This window comes from Podarcis gaigeae (assembly GCF_964106915.1).
Source record: "Podarcis gaigeae genome assembly, chromosome: 12".
NCBI lineage: Eukaryota > Metazoa > Chordata > Lepidosauria > Squamata > Lacertidae > Podarcis > Podarcis gaigeae.
The window spans coordinates 44,751,815-44,771,641 of NC_139688.1; the positions used below are offsets into that span (position 1 = coordinate 44,751,815).

The window sequence follows — 19,827 nt, forward strand, 5'->3', positions numbered from 1 at the left end:
AATCCAGTTATTACCAATCTTTTCCTTTACTATTTTTATTTTACAATACAAAGTTCCAAGGGGTGGTTCAAAATCCCTCAAGGTTGTTACTCTCCATCCTCTTTCAGGGAAAGTCCTTCGTTCTAAAATAAATCCATTGTAAAGAGGTATCTTTAAAGTCCTCTCTTCCCCAAAACTTTACATTCCATTGCTTATGGGGAAGGTAGATAACGCAGATCCCAAAGAAAAAACACGACTTAAAATACTGCCTCCCCTCCACTACTCAAGCAAAGCAGAAATTAGCATCTTTCATTCTTTGCAAAACTTTCCACCTTGCCTTTTCATCCAGGAGACAAGGATTTCCACCCCCGCTCATAGGCAGAAAAAGGCATTAACGGATGACCACGCATAGTGCTCTTTCAATACCCTTGAAAGTTCAGGGGAGCCATGCCCCTAACCCCACCTCCATTAATCTCTGGCTGGGACCCTACCCGGGCACCGGAGTGCCCAAGGTGGCAGCTTGCTGGGTTCGCTGCAAAACAAGGAAGTCCAGTAGCCACATAATCCTACTACTCAGCTTTGATTTGCTCACCTTAAGGTCCTGGCAGGCTATAGCAACAACAAAAAAGCACCCCATAATACAATCAATGAAGAGACCAGCAAGGAAATGGAGGAAAATACGATGCCAGTGGAGAGCATTTTCCATCTCTTTCAAGGCAAGTAGCAATTCTGGTTTTGACAAAAGCATTCGTGAGACTGACACTGAGATCCAAGAAGAAATCCCAATTATGCTTATGTGAAGTTAACCAAAATGCCCTTTAGACTGGAAAAGCGAGAAACCAAGTATGTCCAGCCTTACTTGCTTCCTTACCTTATTATCCAAGGTGAACAGTCCCGCTACATTGTTCATAAACTGAATCAGAACTGAATGACAAGGTCCATCTTTTCAGAGTTCAGATCCACTTTTAGCCTCGTTCATATAGTGGTACATGCTGCTGGCAGGACCCATCTTGGGTCTGGTCTTGACCCATGACCAATGTTTAACTTCTAAGAAAAGCAGAACTTGCCTATTCATTATACACAAGTCTCCCAAGTCTTGTTAATGCAATGCCTGCAGGAGTGAGTGGATGTTTTAGCAATTAATATTAGCTACATGCTGGCTCCATTGTGAATACTGGTTTCCAACCCACACGGTTATGTACGAGCTGAACAGACAGCGCATCAGAATCAATAAATTCAAATAAAATTTATTGAGTGTTTCGTTTGTGAGCTCAGTTCACAAAATTATGAAAGGAAGGCTAATCAGAAGTGACTGCCAGAGAATTGGATCTTAAACAAATAAGTATAAATTCGTTTACGAACAGTTGTGTTTAAGAAAAAATTTGCATAGGTCCTACAGCTGTGCACAAAGGTTAACTGCAAGAACATCAAAATTTACATTACCATTCAAAGTGTACAGCATCTACACTGAAAAGAATCCTTCAGTTGCAGGTGCAAGACAAACATGAAATAACTTACAAATAAGGCATGTTGCTTCTTCATATTCCAAAATAATCTGTCATAATTGTGAAATACAAGGAGCGGTACATAAAATTGGAACGCAAGGGGAAAGTCACCTGGATTCCTGTTTGGAATCTCTTGTTGATTAACTTTATCCAAATACGAGCCTGCACCTCTTAGTGTTGGAAAATAAAATTCTGGCTGATTTCAGTAGAGGAAGCAGGTGTTGAACCGACATGAGGAAAGAAAGGTATTTACTAGAACGTTAAACGGTGTTTTTTAAAACCATGCGGTGCTAAGTAGAAAAGACTCTTTTAACACACCAGGAATTGTAAAGTGTTCATTCAAATGTAGCTTTATCCTGCAGTACTGGTAACCATTTTCAAATCAGAAAAGGAAAATACAACCTAGACATTCAAATTAACATTAATAATGTAATCTGAGGATGTAACAATTTCTTTGGCGAATGAGCAAAATACTGAGAGGTGATAATTTCGGATTTCAGGTGACACTGAGAGCATTTGTTTACTACTTGTGGTTTACCAGAGACTTAACAGGCTAACCTCTTTAAAACAAGAGTTTATACAAGCCGTGCAAATCAGGTTCTGCTGCAACTAAAGACCACTCAGACTTAGAATTTGAAAACAGGAAATCAGTATCTATAAAACGTTCCTTTTAAAACAAGATTTGTATTACACTGAGGATGTACATTCCCCCCTTTAAAATATGGTTTAAACACATTTAAGAAAAATTTGCTTTTATAAATACAATGGCTTTCATATGCTGATACAAGTATACAACAAATAGGGACAAAGGTAGAGCTTGATTCATAGGTATTCAGGTAAAATGTTTGATGCTCTTCAAAGGCAAGAGCTAAAAGCAAGGATAATGCAAAGTTGTAATACATTCCTTTATATATAGATATATGTGTATAGTTTGGACTGCCACCTTACATTTCTGCTGAGAAAGTTATTAAAAAGCTAACTAATGTATCTTTCCTTTTTTAATATACAATCTGTGAGTAGTGAATCAGAGCAGACAAGGCACAAAAATAATACAAAGAAAAAAATCAGCATTCCTAACTAATACGTAGAATGATTTAGGAGGACTGTAAAGATGATTTCATGGGCTATGCAGAGAACCTTCTACACTGATCCATTATTTTAAATCAAGCCTATTTAAACCATTAGGATATACGAGCAATTGTGCAGCTACAACTGAAGCACAACCAGAATTCCTTCCTCTAACGATCTCACGGTAAACTCACACGACCCTTTCCCTACTCTGAAATGGATTTTGCAATTCCTTCCCAACAGGTTTTCTTCATGCATCCTGATTGCATCTATGAATGGTTCAAATGTATGTACAAAAAAGGGAGAGAGAGAGAGATTGGCTGCTGGCTCTAACAGAGCAATTACCTATTGAACCATTCAGAGGGATACATATGCACCCCCATCACTCAACATGGCTATGCTTAGTCAAGCATCTGTAACCTGTGTCCAAAAGGCTGATGTGTAGACAATTCTACTGCCCAGTGCTTCTTGCGTTATTCCAAATGCCATCAACCAGGAAATGAGAAATTAGGGGCCGGGGGTGGGCTGGGTTTTACTCCCCTGTTCTACCTTCTCAGCAGCTGATAAACAGTATTCCGAACAACCAGTTTGGACCATAAATTTTCTACAAAAAAACCAAAAAACTTAATAGTAGACAAGATAGTACTCTGACAACCTCTGGCGTCACTTAACATTTTAGGGCATCTCTCTTACACTACAAAAACTATGGTGCAGGATCCCCCCCCCCCTTTCTAAAGCCCTTAACTTATGCCAAGTAGTATAGTCTAAGCATCTAAATTAAATCTCTGTTGTAGAGCTGATATTTTCTTCAGGGGCTACACATACGCTCCCCCTATATGGACGAGTATCAAAGCAATTAGTATCGCAAAAGAATGGTATACAGAAACGAGGCGAGTCTGCTTACAACTTGAAAGAACAATTAATAGTCTCTAAAGCAGGCTTCTTCAAGCTCGGCCCTCCAGATGTTTTGAGACTACGATTCCCATCCTCCCTGACCACTGGTCCTGCTAGCTAGGGATCATGGGAGTTGTAGGCCCAAAACATCTGGAGGGCCGAGGTGGAGGAAGCCTGCTCTATAAAGCATGGTATAACAGAAGTCTCTGCTGCATCATCTGGTAAGTGACTCACCAAAGGGAATCTGGGTCTTCAAAAGAATGACAATGGACGCGCATAGCATACAGTGGAAAAGATGAGGGCAACAGATGAACAAGGCTGCTTAGGTACTCCTGTCTTCCTACAAGATGTCGAGAGATGAGTGCTTGAGAGTGAATCACCAAGACAGAAGCATTCCATTGTATGGATGCACAAAGGAAATTTTCTTGTGTCAGACAAAGCGTGTTGTTTAAGCCACAGGCTTGACCATGAAACTTGTCAGTGTCAAGTGGCCTTAAGTGCAAAACCTTTTTTATTCTTTTTTTTTGGCAATGTGAAAAATTGAAAATCTCAGCTAATAATAATACTAAAAGTGTGAATTACCAATACGAAGGCTGATCCTGCAAGCAGTGTAATGGACGTTGTGACTTGAGTGCAAAAGAACTGAGTTTTAATCATCGTCCGTGTATTGGGGGGGGGGGGTTTCTATAATAGACGTCTATATATCAATACACTGTAAGTGCATATATCTAATATGAACAGGAAATTGCTCTTCAATAAACTTGAGCTTTTAGCTGTTTTGAACTGCATAATTCACAGTATGCAGCTTTTATAGCAAGACTAAGATCACACCTGAAATTTAAAAAGTGCATCTTTTAATGCCTTAGAAAATGGGCTCCTTTTGAGTCCAGGTGAGTTGATTATCAATGAGTCTTCCAGAGGGGATCAAAGTATATCCACCCTTCACCCTGTAAAGAATCACAGAAATTGCAAGTCAGTCTCACTTTAGTGCCGTACAACAAATTTTCAAAACGTTAAATACTCTGCAAAGTCCAGCATAACTTCTGCAAAGCTTGCATGTACTGAGTCGTGATCCCAAAGTCACAATTAATCTGGCAATAAAAGCGCCATCCAGACAGAAAACATTTCCTTTGATAGCCTCTCTGCAATATAGCTCCACTCCTGAGGAAGCAAGCCACTTCTCAGACTAAGAGAGCTTGCCTCTGTGAAGCTGGATCTACGGCAGAGAAAGATTTAAAGAAATATTCCCCTGTGGATAAGGTGCACTTACAAACTTGTAACTGCTGCTTAATACAGCAGTCTGCCTTGTTTTATCTCAGTGGCAGGGCAATTTTCCTACTGGGGTGTCTCTAACAGGGAATATGTTCACCAGAGAATGTTATCTTGGCTCCTCTTGTTTTCTGTCTGCAAGGCTAATTGCACCTCGTGGCCACAACTACTCATTTATTAACCTTACTTTAAGCCAGGAATGGAGGAAAGTAGACCTTCAGGTGTTGGGTTAAAAAACTCCCTACATCCCTGAGCTGGCTGGCTGGGGATTGGAGTTCAAAAACATCTGCAGGGGCGCAGATTCCTACCGCCGCCCTAAACGTTCTGTCTGAACGAAAAGATAATAGACAATCTGTTTGGCTTCCAGAAAAATGGTTTGCAATAAAACCCTCTTCTTATTGAGGGACAACAGTAATCCTGTTTCTAGATATTAGCTCTTCCACAAACCACAGAAAAATATCAAACTGAGGGGGAAATCAATGAAAGGGAAAGGAAAAAGAGACAGAAAGATGCACACATTTGGCCCTGAGCTTATTGCTTTAAGCTTGTAGTGGCTCGTGACATTTCATAGAGTTTTGCAGAACTCCATAAAAGTCTCCCTATAAATAACTGAATAAAATATTTATTGTGGTAAAAGGCATCTAATAGGTTCCAACTCGCCCATTCTATTCATCTCCCGGCTTTCTGCATTTAATAAGAATTAATGGTTACTAAGATTAAGCAGAATAGCCTGAAAAGTAACTTTAAATGGCATCCAAAAATAGTTTGTCAAAATTTGCTCCAGTGTTGCTAAATGGGGCATTTGTCTTTAATCCATCTTTATCCATATTGCGTGAGTCAACATCAGAGCACTTTCCAACAAGGCATGTTCTATGGCTAAGACAAATCTTAAAAATCGAAGGCCCTCGTGATCCTAACAATGCTGGCAGTGTTCAGATATCACGCTGAAGGATATCTTCATCTAGTGAAGGAAGCTAACTGCCTCCAGGGCTTGAATGCTCTCCTCCTCTCCTTCCACACGGGGCCAGAGATTTGATGCAATTCAGAAGCAGTTACTGCCTATTTTAGTAAATATCATACGCGCTTAATGTTAACCATGGTTAGGTCCAGCAAGCCATGGTTTCAAACCATGGTTTCTGAAGTGGGTTTGCTTAAACTAGGCAACGTTAATGATCATCACAGTTCCAGGTACAGGCAACACAGCAATCTGTGGTCAACAAAAGGCATGAAGTCCTCCTTGAAGAGAGGACAAGAGAGGAGGGGAAGGAGACGCATGAGCACACAGGAGGATGCAACGTTCATTCACATCTTGCTAACCCTAGTTGAGCATGATGTCTGAACACAGTTGTTTAATGCATTGCCATGGTAAAAGGAAAAATAAATAGCTGCCTGCCAGTCTCGTTACCTCTTTGATGAAATATTTTGGTTTCCAGACCGTATTGCTAATTGCTCGCTGCCGCTCCTCTACTCGCTGCCTCTCCTCAAGAAGCTGTTTGTGGTCTGTTGCTGCGCTGATGTTGCCTTCTCTCAGGGCGTTCGTAACATGTTGCCAAAGATGCCTGTCGAGTAGATCAGAGCAGGACATAAAGGGAATTGGAGAGAATGAAGAAAATTGCCAGCCCGCTTTTTGGAATGGAAAGGAAACTCCTAGCGAACAGGTGGGAAACAATCGAAGCCTAGCAGGAGGGAATAGCATGCAACTCTAGAACCTTCACACAGCGAGTCCCTGGGAAACGCTGCCGCGGCCACGGGACCACAGGGGCGGCTCGAGGGTTTAGTCAGGTCCTGAAGCCAGGATCGCAGCCCGCTGCCAGCTGCTCACCCACCTCGCCGCCCCTCTCCTGGCAGAGACCCGAAGGCCAGTGGCGCGGGATGGGAGAAGGGGGCTGCTCACCGCTTCTCTGAGGGAACCGCGTCAGAAGCCGCGCCTGCCCTGAGCCGTGGGTCCACACTGACCGGGGAGCGTGGTTGGGTCATCTGCAGTTCTCCAGAGGGTCCTGAAAACCCTGTTGCCAGTGTGAAGAATCTAGAGAGCCAGTGTGGTGTAGTGGTTAAGAGCGGTAGACTCGTAATCTGGTGAACCGGGTTCGCGTCTCCGCTCCTCAACATGCAGCTGCTGGGTGACCCTGGGCTAGTCCCACTTCTTTGAAGTCTCTCAGCCCCACTCACCTCACAGAGTGTTGTGAGGGAGGAAGAGAAAGGAGAATGTTAGCCGCTCTGAGACTCCTTTGGGTAGTGATAAAGCGGGGTATCAAATCCAAACTCCTCCTCCTCTTCTTCTTGTTTTTACTTTAATAATTTTTACTAAAGATTTTATTGGTTTACAAAAGTACATGCCTTGTCTCTTTTTCGGGTGGTACAGTCTTTCTTACAGATCAGTTAAATTTGTTATGAGACATTAGTGTTGAGTCAGGGAAGAGGAGGGGGGAGAAGAGGGGTGGTGGTGAAACCTATATTCTTTTTTATAGTGTACGTTTGGGGTTTTGTTTCAGTGTCAACCAAATAAGTTCTCTTTCTATTCACCTGTTACATTTCCTTGGTCATGAGAGGGTTTGGGGGAGCAGGATGTGGTCAGTTGTCTGTGGTTGGCTGCAGTTTGGGTTTGTTTACATTTGTGGGGGGGAGGGGCTTGTTGGGTCAAGAAAGCCAGATTGATTCATATGCTGAAAGTGGGTTCTTGTCGTTGTCTTGTTAGGCCATGCATGTGATAAAGGGGAGCAATACTTGGGGGGAAGGCGTCCTCTTCTATTTGTCCCCGTGTCCGTTTGTTGGTTAGCTTTTCTAGTTTCCCATACAATTTGGTACCAGTGGCCCATGTTCACTCCTGTCAGGTCTCGCCAGTGTCTGGCTACAAGGCTTCTGGCCACTGAGAGTAGGTGGGTTATAAACTCTGTATAATGTAAATGGTCATTATGATCTTGGAAAGATGTTCAGTAGGGCCAGTTCTGGGGTTAGTTCTAATACCTGTTTAGCTAATCTCTTGCATATTTTGTTAATCTTGTTTGCGTATCTCTTGTTGGACTGCTGTCCAGAAGGGTTGGATTTGGGGGCATGTGGAGGAATGTGCCTGAGAAGGCGCAATCTCTACAACATTTTGGTTAGGTTCCTGGGCATATCAGCACCAGCTTCCGTGGTGTTAAGTACAGTCGTACCTTGGATACTGAACGGCTTAGTTGCCCAACCTTTTGGCTCCCGAACGATAACCGAAAGCGAGTGTTCCAGTTTTCAAACTTTTTTTGGAAGCCGAACGTCCAACAGGGCTTCTGCGGCTTCCGATTGGCTGCAGGAGCTTCCTGCAGCCAATCGGAAGTTGCACTTTGGTTTCCAAACATTTTAAGTCAAACAGACTTCTGGAACGGATTCCGTTCGACTTCCAAGGTACGACTGTACCACCTGTAGGTGAGCTTCAACTCTAGAATCCTCTTCTGAGAAAAATTCACCTAAGCCCAACAGTCCAGATTACTGCTGTGACGATCCCCCATTTCCCCTGGGCCACTTCAGTTAGTGAGAAAAGGAATTGTATCTGAAAATTAGTGCAGGGCGGCAACATTTGGGAACAAAATCTCTGCGAAATTTTCATGGGTGGAGTGTGCAAATGTCATTGAGCTTACCTATAACTCTGTTTTGTCTGCACTGACGTGGCAGCAACTCTCAAGATTTTCAAACAGGGAGTTTCTTCCAACCCTACCTGAAGATCCCGGGAATTGAATTTGGGACCATGGCATACAAGAGAGATGCTCCACCACTGAGCTATGATGGCTCTTCCCTAAACTACAGCCCTTCTCCCAATGATATCAATGTACTACGTGACTTTTCTTCTTGCTTGTTCTGGGCCCTCAGTATTAGAGAGATAAACATTCAACAAACAAAAATAACATCTACGGGAAAGCAGCTTCCAAGAGCCTTTGCGCAGCAGCAATTAGCACTGTGGGTGGAAGAATCCCCATGCGGGCAGAATGTCAGCATGCTGATTCAGCATACAAATCATTGGGGGGGGGGGGAACGAAAACTTGGAAACATCCTTAGGGAAGCAAGATAGTTATGTTGCTCTTTCCACACTGCTGTACAAACAGGGACAAGTGCTTCAATATGTCCTTTCTTTTCCTGCTTCTCTTAAGCACAACTAGTCATGATGGTTTTGCAAAAGCGTCCTCACCTTGATTCAAATGGACCTTGTTTTGCTATCGGTCTGATCTTCTTGCGGATGATGGGTAGCTTGGTGGTGTCGATTATTTTGGTTTCTCCGTTGCTGTACGTAAACTCCAGCGTGCCGTTCCACTCCCCTTGTGCTTTACACACTATGGTGTTGGTGGGGTTATGCTTCACCTCAGCTGTAACCCTACATCAAAACGATAAAATATGGAGATTAAGACACAGGTGAAAGGAAATCACTTGCATGCACAGCAAATATTTCCACTGGACTCAAACTCAGAAAAGGAGGCCAAGAATAATCATTTTGTTTTTTAGAGAAACAGCAAGAAGAACAATTCAGATACATTTCTGAGCTGGAGAGCACTCAAGAAGCTACTTTCATTATGTATTGACCACATTCTCATAAACTTGATGTCTCCATTACAAACAAAATACCAGGGACCATTGCTCTATGCAGATGTATTGCCAATTTTGCGGCTCCTAGCTTAGTCTGGATATTTTTTTTTAAAAAAAAGAGGGGACACACAAAAGAACTATCCTGTTCTTGCACAATGTCCTTTCTTTTCATCTGAATTACTTCCCTGTGGTTGGTGCTTCACATTTCACACAGCACCCAGAGTTAGAATATGGTGGTTAGGACTGGACAATATATCAATATATCGCCCAAAACCAATTTGAAGTCCATATCTTACAATTTTCAACCTGGTAATATATTGTAAATCATGATGTATGTGTGTGCACATGCGCTATGCAAAAATCACAATGCAAGAAAAACTGTGCAGCCAGCCAACGCTCTCCCCCCTTATTTCAAACATTGTGATATAGCGATATGTTGCAATATTTACTTGGTGATTATATCACGATGCTGGAAAAACCAGGTATCACCCAGCCCTTCTGTTCACCTCTACACAGTTCCACATCCTTATTTCAGACACTGTGATATATCGGTATATCACGATGTTTAGCTCGTGATAGATCGCGATGTTGAAAACCAGGTATCTCCCAGTCCTGATGGCGATATGGATTCAAGACCCTGTAAAGTTTCAGCCACTGAGTGCCTGGGAGTTTCCTTCAGTTCTCTAAACTGCAGGAAATGGAACAGCCTCAAATACGAGCACATGTTGTTGTTCTTCTTATGAAAGCATACAAGACATTGCTGGCAAAGCACATTTCTAAAGTAGTATAAAACCACTAGCAACTGCAGCATTATAAACAGTAAGCAGTTTGGCAGTTAATATTGCTTGTCTTAGTATTTTATTTTTTTCCACAGAGCAATCTTTTAAAAAGAAAAAGAAAGTATGCGAAAGAGCAGTTTCAGTACCTGTGTACTTTTCCTCCATAGAAAGGCTTGGTGTGGAATGTGACTGTAGCCGAATAGCCACTCTTGGCACAGAGAATGCTCACTTTACCTCCCAGCTCCACCCAAGGAACGGTAAGAATGGAGCGAGCATAGGCACAAGGCAGCGTGAACACATATTCCTCCCCATGTTCCAGCAGATAAAGAATACCTATGGATGGAGGCAGAAATGAGGGGTGGGGATGGAGAGAAATACTTTTCAGCACTGAGAATCAAGACTGATATAACTAGAACGATCTCCACCAAGATGGTTTTTTTCCTTTTCTTTTTGCAACTGCCCTTTTGTAAAAATCCTCCTTTTCTTGGGGTGATTTGGTTTTAAAAGGCTACAAAATTTAAAACGAAAACCAGACATGACTGGTGAAGCCATTCAAGCAATCCAATCTGGTCTCCATGCTCAACATAGCTGCAAGCTTAAAAAATAATAATAGTTGTGTTATATTCCACCCCCCAAAGAGAAAAATGCCTAACTTCTAATCACTCTCCTTAAAATTTGATAAAATAACGTATCTATCCCACTTCCTGCCAGCTTTGAATAAGAAGCCTACATGCAATGGAAGTCCCACCATGAGAATGACCAATTTGCTCAGATTCAGCCAAAACGTCAGGTGCTACCTGTCTTGCATATGAGGTGCCTAATATGGCAAAGTGATACCAACTGCGGGTAGCCTGGCAGTGCATCTAACAAGGCTCCCCTAAAACAATATTTTTAAACCCAAGAGGAGCCTTCTGGATCTCACCAAAGACCCATCTAGCTCATCATCCTCAGGGTGTCCAAACAGATGCCTGCCTTCTGGAGAAACCTGCAAACAAGACTCGAGTCTTGAGTAGTCAAACCAAGAGACCCTTATACTGTATCCACCATCAGTTACCATTAGCTAGAACTAACAGTATGAATTGATAAATACATTCAGAACACACACAAAAATCAAAACACAGATTTGAGCTGGACATGTATTCTGGGATATAGTCCCAGCATCCTTGATTTGGGCAATTAATGTGAACAAATGCTTCCGAATTCCCTAGCAGAAAATCTGAAGCAGGTCCATGTTACTGTCATTGCTTATATGAGACAAGGAAAGCTCTCACTACAAGCATCCATTATATATACTACTAAACATATTGGTTTGTTCCCCTCTTTGACCCCATACTTTTGAGCAACATGTTTTCTACAGGTCACATTAATAAAATAAACAAGGTGATGCTGTAGGTCAAAAACCATGGGTCTGCAGTTCTTTTTAGACTACAACTCCCATCATCCCTAGCTAGCAGGACCAGTGGTCAGGGATGATGGGAACTGTAGTCCCCAAATCCGCTGGAGACCTAAGTTTGGGAAACCAATTAAAGAGTTGGTGACAAAGTCATAAGGAGTCAGAATCAACATTCCCTTTCGATTCTTTTCAGATTCATGCAATGAATGGTTGTGGAAGACGTCAGCAGTCTTAAGTGGTTTCCTATAAGAGAAGGGTCCTCTCTTATTTTTCAATCACATGGTACTCGCTTAGGCCACAATTTCAGTCACTTACAACAACCAGCAGCTACACTGATTTGCAGAACGAAAAAAACTGTGAGCAGCACGGTGAATGACGCACATAGTCATATGATGGAACACCATCATCACATGAGTATTTCGCTTCAATCCCCCCCCCCCCCCGGCAAAAAAAAGCTGCATGCAAACATTAAAACCAAAATTCAACAAACCCATATTAAGAATGAAGCAGGAAGCATCTTACAACCAGGAGGAACGGAATCAAACTTTCACATATTAAAAACCGTTAAAAGCTATGCAGAATAGAAGCATGATCACTCCCCACCTATAAGCAAGCAGAGAGACTGGTCCCACCTGGGAAGACACTAATAATTTATTCCAAACTGTTTGTTTCCAATGAGCTTAAGATTGTGACAGTCTAACTGTATACACTGCTATCTAGCAAATAAGGACATAAGGGCTTTCCCCCTGAATTCAAAATTAAGGCTTCTTTCACACATTCCCAAGGAGAGAAGAGATGAGAAAGTTCATACTTCCCAGCGTGAAATTAATTTCTCAACTTGGGGAGGCTCGCCATAATCTCTCATATACTAACTTCCATTCAGCATGTTTTGTGAGGTTTTTTCCCTTTTTGGCAGACCATGAAGTACAGTTGGCCTAGATGCAGTTGCAGATTAACCCATTATTCCAACATTATTTATATCAGTCTTCTCCAATGGATTTCTCTCCAAATATTGTTGAACTCCAGCTCCCATCAACCCCAGCCAACACCATTAATGGTCAGGAATTATGGTAGTTGTGGTTCAGCAACATCTGAATTGGGACACGGGTGGCACTGTGGGTTAAACCACAGAGCCTAGGACTTGCCAATCAGAAGGTCAGCGGTTTGAATCCCGGTGACGGGGTGAGCTCCCGTTACTCAGTCCCTGCTCCTGCCCACCTAGCAGTTCGAAAGCATGTCAAAGTGCAAGTAGATAAATAGGTACCGCTCCAGCGGGAAGGTAAACGGCATTTCTGTGTGCTGCTCTGTTTTGCCAGAAGTGGCTTAGTCCTGCTGGCCACATGACCCAGAAGCTGTACGCCGGCTCCCTCGGCCAATAAAGTGAGATGAGCGCCACAACCCCAGAGTCAGTCACGACTGGACCTAATGGTCAGGGGTCCCTTTAACATCTGAATGGCATCAAATAGGAGAGGCGAGAAAAGGCCCACAATTCTTAAGACAAGACTGAGCAAAGACAAACGTACTGTAAGAAGTAATACACAGTGAGCAAGAACCAATGTTTAAAACCATGTTACGACCCAAAGCTCAAGACGTATTCCTAGGCTATTAGGTCTGCCAGGAACCAAAAATGAGAAGCAGTGATTTACAACTTGTGTTATCGTTCCATTAGTATGTTTGAGCTATGTACTTTTAACGGGTAAGTTGGAGTATGCCATATTTACTAATATTGTAATAATATGTTTAATATGTATTTGAAAAAAATATATGAAAATCAAAGCCAGGAATGTGGCGTTTTCTCACAGCCAAGGTGTGTTGCAAAGCCTGGGGTACGTACCGTATGGGCCCGAATATAAGCTGCAGCCACAATAAGATGCACCTTTAAAATTCAAGGGGGGCAGGGAGGGAAAAGGACAATACCCGAATAGAAGCCGCTCCCTTAAAATTGGGTTACAGGCTGAAAATTGCTACAGTTGGTAGAATTGTAACTCCGAGCCAATTTAAGCCTTTGATCTGGCAAGCCGGCAAAAGTTACCGTACATCCGCTAAGATCGCAAATTGCTATTCAATTAATACAATTCTGCAGGCACTCATACCCATGAACGGAAAATGTAGAAGAAAATCGTACGGGTACTAGAAAGGACCCATAAGTGGATCAAACACCTGTTCGTAGCACCATAAATGCAAATAAAAAATCAATAGGTAAAGGTAAAGGTACCCCTGCCCGTACGGGCCAGTCTTGTCAGACTCTGGGGTTGTGCGCCCATCTCACTCAAGAGGCCAGGGGCCAGCGCTGTCCGGAGACACTTCCGGGTCACGTGGCCAGCGTGACATCGCTGCCAAATCAATACTGCACTGTAAAATACGGGAAAAGCAATAAATGACATTAGAATTACCGTATTTTTTGCTCTATAAGACTCACTTTTCCCTCCTAAAAAGTAAGGGGAAATGTGTGTGCATCTTATGGAGCGAATGCAGGCTGCGCAGCTATCCCAGAAGCCAGAACAGCAAGAGGGATTGCTGCTTTCACTGTGCAGAGATCCCTCTTGCTGTTCTGGCTTCTGAGATTCAGATTTTTTTTCCCCTTGTTTTCCTCCTCCAAAAACTAGGTGCGTCTTATGGTCTGGTGCGTCTTATAGAGCGAAAAATACGGTAATTGCACAACAGTCTCAAGTTTGCAAATTGGCAATAAAACATTTTTTGTTCCGTTTTACCCAGGTCTGTTTCGGCAGCGATATCGTAAAAGCCAATTTTTGTAAAGTCGCGAATTTAAGCCACACTTTAACTTTTCACGGTCGGAATTTTTTTGGGGGGGAGTGCTGCTTATATTCGGGCCAATACAGTAAGTCAATTGGGGAGGAATATGAAGATCCAGAGATATAACTCTGTTGCTGGAGCATGAGACTCTTAATCTCAAGGTCGTGGGTTCGAGCCCCACATGGGGCAAAAGATTCCTGCATTGCAGGTGGCTGGACTAGATGACCCTCGTGGTCCCTTTCAGCTATACAATTCTATGATTCTGTGACCACATGTTAAATTGCTGGGACTCCTGAAAAGCTTATATAAGGGACATTTCCACTTATTTTAGTGTCCAGAGGCTGAAAAGTACATAGAGTGCTTTGCTGCTATTACTCAGAAGTATGTTTCTTAATAAGGGACGCTGGTGGCGCTGTGGGTTAAACCACAGAGCCTAGGGCTTGTCAATCAGAAGGTTGGCGGTTCGAATCCCCTCAACGGGGTGAGCTCCCGTTGTTCAGTCCCAGCTCCTGCCAACCTAGCAGTTCAAAAGCATGTCAAAGTGCAAGTAGATAAATAGGTACCGCTCTGGCGGGAAGGTAAACGGCATTTCCACGCGCTGCTCTGGTTCGACAGAAGCGGCTTAGTCATGCTGGCCACATGACCTGGAAGCTGTATGCTGGCTCCCTCGGCCAATATAGCGAGATGAGCGCCGCAACCCCAGAGTCGCCCACGACTGGACCTAATGGTCAGCGGTCCCTTTAGCTTTAATTTATGTTTCTTAATGGAGGATGGTAGATTTCAGGGTTTGTTTGTTTTGAGGGGACTTCTCTTCAATGCTTCCTAAAATCTTGTGCGATAAGCAAGCCTGCTATAATATATATTGTATCTTTGTGGTATGTCTTACCTTCACCTACCATAGAAACACCTATAGACATCCCCATGAACTTGCTTTTGGTCCATACATGAACATTTGCGCACATCTTCTTCTCCTTGCACTCGCAGTAAAAGCAGGAGACTGGTGGGTGATGGGATACCTGTTCAGCTACAAACCGCAGCTTGTAGTTTTCCGGTGGTGGTGGCGACGGCGCCTTGCCCTTGGGGCTTGGAGAGGGAGAGTTAGTTCTTGTCTGCTTCACTTTGTCTTTAGGCACATCCCAAGAACAATGGAAAGTTTCTCCAATAATTGGGTTGTAGGGCTTCTTGGCAACGGCTCCTTTCCGGCCTTCGTGAAAGGCTGTTAAGTAATACTCCACAAAGTAAATTATTCTTTCCTCAGGGGTGCTTCCGGACGAAACTGTCAAAAACAGGTCGGGGTGGGCCAGGAAGTTTGCGTACATCTCCAGCAGCGACCTCTTCTCCAAAATAAAAGTTGGAAGAACTACCTGTATCGAGTGCAGGGGGAAAGCAAATAATCATTTTTTTTTCCATGACTGAATAAACAGTTAAGGCAGCTGCAAAACTTCCTGTGCCAAAATAAACGTGCTTTTTTCCTCGCACTGCCAGAGAGCTCGCTCTGAGGACTGAGAAGTGCAAATAATGAATGAAGGCAACACTCATTGCTTTGGTCAATTCTACAAGTCACTATCTATTTCGCCAGAGTCCTCAGTGGCCTCACAAGGTCACGCTATTCAAACTGCCTGGACTCTTTCGTTGTCTTGCTCGGCTTAGCTAATAAGTGAGCCAATTGTTCCCTGACAGCGTTCCTTGCTTACATAAAGTGGTACATCAGTTTGGTTCAAGTTAATTGAGTTCTACTAGCGACGTGCCAACTTTGGCGGCTGGCAGGCTGGATGTGGGTGGCACAAAGAAATCTGTATCTGGACACCGGTAGTTCTGACACATTTCAAATCAGAGCAAGGCAAAAGCGTTGCCCAGGATTCCACTCGTAAGAAAAAAAAACCCTGATTATAAGCCCACACTGTTTCACATTAATTTTCCACCGCTCTCTAGTCTTGGCATGTAATGCTTCAGCTGTGCCAAAGAGCAAGTGTTTTGTAATGATGGCGCTCTTAATGCCTCTCCAAAACTGACATGAGGCTTCATCCAGCAGAAAGTTTCTGATCCCACCTTAATTTTGTCTTTGCCAGTTGAGGATTGGCGTTATTTCATTTTGAAAGTATTTATAGGCTGTCTTTCCAGGTCAGACCCTCTCTAGGTGGCTTACAACATGCAAATCGCCATAACGATGAGCAATTCTATGCCAAGGAAACAGAACGAACCATCAAAAAAACATTAAGCCCAGAATACAACACTAAATTTAAATCAAACGCTTTAAAAAGCACCAAAGCTAGCAATGGCACAACCGGTCCTGGGTAAAAGCAATGTTTTAAACAACTGGGTCTTTAAAGCGTGATATGGCCACATCATCATATACAGGGACTGCTAGTGGAAGCGTGCAATATTCTCCTTTAGGGATGTTACAAAAGTAGAGATGGAGAAGATTTTCATTCAGTCCACATTGCCAGTAGTACAACTTCCACTTGCACTTTAATATGCAGCGCAGGGCACCTTATTTGATTGATCCGGACCTGTCCACATTAATATTTCAGTTGCACAGATGGAAACACAAGAGTTCTCGGTTACTCTCTCTGCGTCTTTATGGTTCAGCATTAATCTGAACCTAATTCTCCATGGGGCCAAAGCCAACAATGGTGGAAATAACTAGATGTTTGCTTCTGCCTTCTCAAAACACGTTATCATAATTTGCCATTCTTACATCTGCACTAGCCATAAGGACACTAAATCAGGGTTGAGACATATGGAGCAGTCTGTAGGAGCATGGGCACAAAGTTACTCCACCCCCATCCTCAGCCAAGCTTTAGGATTTACAGCGTGATTCTGGAGTTTTGAGAATGGCACTAATTATAATTGGCAATTTCTAATCCAAAGCAATGGCACAAAAGAGCCAGCAGAAGAGAAGGGATTCATGTGCAAGAGAGAAGGGACAGAAGGGAGAAAGCATGCAACCCAGCAGCTTGATCTGTATACCTAAACCACGGTTATGCGTCACAGCTGTACCGGGTCTAAGCATGCATACAAATATTCGTCTTTACAAATAATCTCCTTTTCAGAGACCTGATACAGTGCTGTCATTACTCACAGAGCTGTCCATTTTTCCTGCTCTGCTGTTGTCTCTGGATAAATAGGTTTAGAAGCTTTTTGAAGCACTATTGAAGCCAACTTGTGTCATTTGATCAGTGAATATTAGCACAACCTAAGAACTGGTGGGTGGCGCTGTGGTCTAAACCACAGAGGCTAGGGCTTGCCGATCAGAAGCTTGGCGGTTCGAATCCCTGCAATGGGGTGAGCTCCCGTTGCTCAGTCCCTGGCTCCTGCCAACCTAACAGTTTGAAAGCATGTCAAAGTGCAAGTAGATAAATAGGTACCCCTCTGGCGGGAAGGTAAACAGTGTTTCCATGTGCTGCTCTGGTTCGCCAGAAGCAGCTTAGTCATGCTGGCCACATGACCCAGAAGCTGTATGCTGGCTCCCTCGGCCAGTAAAGCAAGATGAGCATCGCAACCCCAGAGTCGGTCACAACTGGACCTAACGGTCAGGGGTCCCTTTACCTTTAAGAAGTAAAATCTACCCAAATAATTCCCTATTCTAATACCCCCCCACACACACACAGTGTATAACAAGGGACAAATGCTATTTTGTAGACTTCCAGGCCAGATGCAACATGGAGACAAGAAGCAGCATGTGGCCGGGGCGGGAGGGAGGGAATCTGCACATCTACAATATCAATTTCTGGTAAGCAGACGCCTGGGATTTGGCAGGGCTGCCCGTGAAAATGGAATAGTAATAGCTGGGGAGAGAAAGGAGCATAAGCATCAGCTCTGGAATAATGCCCAGCATTGCCGGACTGATCTGACTACCCAACGGCCATGTGTGTGATTGATGATACTGTTTGCCAAACTATTCTGTCTATTAATGGACAGAAATAGCAGCTGTAAGCATGCTGCAAGAATAGCTGTGTATTTTTATTTTCAACAATAATAGATGCAATATTTGTTGCACTGAAAAGGTGAAGGAACAAGGAAGCTTCAAAAAGTTTGCTGCAGGCCGATTTAGACAAACAGAAAAGTCATCTGCAAATCCAATACAGAACTGGCCCTCCCCACCCCACCAGCGATGCTTGAATTTGGGAAGGCTGCCAGCGTAATAAAGCGCTTTCAAAAGGAAACTCTGCTACATTCCTCTTTAACACCTGTGCAATACTCAGGGCTAATATTGACTTACAGAGAGAATGGAGTCAAAATTGCATGTGTCTAGGGGCCACTACCAACAATCTTTAGTTACTGGGGCGCAGAGCACATGCAAAGTGATCCTACTTTTGGAAGAGCATACGAGCTTACATAATGAGCAAGTCCGTCAGGAGCAAAATGCCATTAAGTTTTCTGGCCAAGTCTGCACCCACGTTACAATTTCAAGTTTAATAAGGAAAAGACCCTGAGATTCCAGGTACCGGCATTTAGGTTACATAAAAGGTGGTTTATACAAGTAAAACAGCAAGTTTTTTATTTGAAAAGTGGCACTGCTTCTGTAATAACTAAAAGCTATTAATCTCACATCAGCATCAGTGTTACGGGCTGGTTGGATGCAGAGGAATGGGGGGAGGAAGCAGCCGGGGAACCCCCAAGGGAAGAAGACTCAGAGCCCAGAAAGTGGTGGTGGGACTACAGTGAGCGGTCAGAGGAGAAGAGGGAGAAGCCTGGGGAGAGGAAGTGTCAGAAGCTGAAGAGGTAACAGGGCTTAGTGAGCAGGGAGAGTCTGTGACAGACAGAAGTCCAAAATCAGAGGGAGAAGCTGAAGCAAGTGAGTGGGAGGAGGGAGGCCAAGAGTCAGAGGCACGGGTGTCTCACCCTCTTGCTATGACAAGCGCAGTCTCCGATTACTTGGGGAAAGTCCTGTTGAGGAGGTGGGGACTTTCAGTCTTGGCAACGGATTTTCATGGGGAAAGACCATTGGGAATGAGCTGTTCTGCTCATTAGGCCTGACACCCAACCAAGCCTGTAGAGGTCGTGTCTTTGCTAATCAAGAGGTCACTCTATCTTTGAACTGTGATGACTGACCTGGCATGCTCCTGTGACTATCAGGATACCCAGAGGTGATGCTTTTATAGGGAAGAGTAAGGCCTGTCACAAACACAGCTTTTGATCTTTAAAATATAACTGCTTTTTCGTAATACAGTGGGACCTCGGGTTACATATGCTTCAGGTTACATACGCTTCAAGTTACAGACTCTGCTAACCCAGAAATAGTACCTCGGGTTAAGAACTTTGCTTCAGGATGAGAACAGAAATCATGCTCTGGCGGCACGGCAGCAGCAGGAAGCCCCATTAGCTAAAGTGGTGCTTCTGGTTAAGAACAGTTTCAGGTTAAGAACAGACCTCCGGAACGAATTAAGTACTTAACCCGAGGAACCACTGTACACGCAAGATAAAGCACGCAAGATAAAGGATGAATGAAAACAAGAGCAGCCCGGTTCCATTTGGTTCTGCTCCCACAGTGGCCAACCAGTTTTCGCCCCATAGGGTGCACTGCCCCATAGGACGCACCTAGTTTTTTTTTTGGGGGGGGGAATAAAGAAAAAAAATTATTTCCCCCCCAAGCACGGGGCTGGCGCGGGGGAAGCCCGAGCTTCCCCCGACCCCA

The 19,827-nt window shown here is 43.6% G+C and overlaps 2 protein-coding genes across 6 annotated transcripts in view; one reads left to right on the top strand and one right to left on the bottom strand.

The window, feature by feature from the left end:
- The window catches only part of STT3B (STT3 oligosaccharyltransferase complex catalytic subunit B), a 259,595-nt gene that overhangs the window by 53,468 nt on the left and 186,300 nt on the right, over window positions 1-19,827 (top strand). The gene's annotated exons all lie outside the window — the stretch shown is intronic.
- The window catches only part of OSBPL10 (oxysterol binding protein like 10), a 74,147-nt gene continuing 58,603 nt past the window's right edge, over window positions 4,284-19,827 (bottom strand). For 4 of the 5 annotated variants that reach the window (XM_083705773.1, XM_083705772.1, XM_083705771.1 and 1 more), the window contains 5 exons: window positions 15,076-15,553; window positions 10,189-10,375; window positions 8,872-9,054; window positions 6,121-6,274; window positions 4,284-4,393 (listed from right to left, as the gene is read on the bottom strand). In XM_083705773.1, coding sequence (XP_083561899.1) covers window positions 4,349-4,393; window positions 6,121-6,274; window positions 8,872-9,054; window positions 10,189-10,375; window positions 15,076-15,553 — 1,047 coding nt within the window. In that variant the 3' untranslated portion in view covers window positions 4,284-4,348. The remainder of the gene's footprint in view (window positions 4,394-6,120; window positions 6,275-8,871; window positions 9,055-10,188; window positions 10,376-15,075; window positions 15,554-19,827) is intronic. The other variant, XR_014556816.1, reaches the window with a different exon arrangement.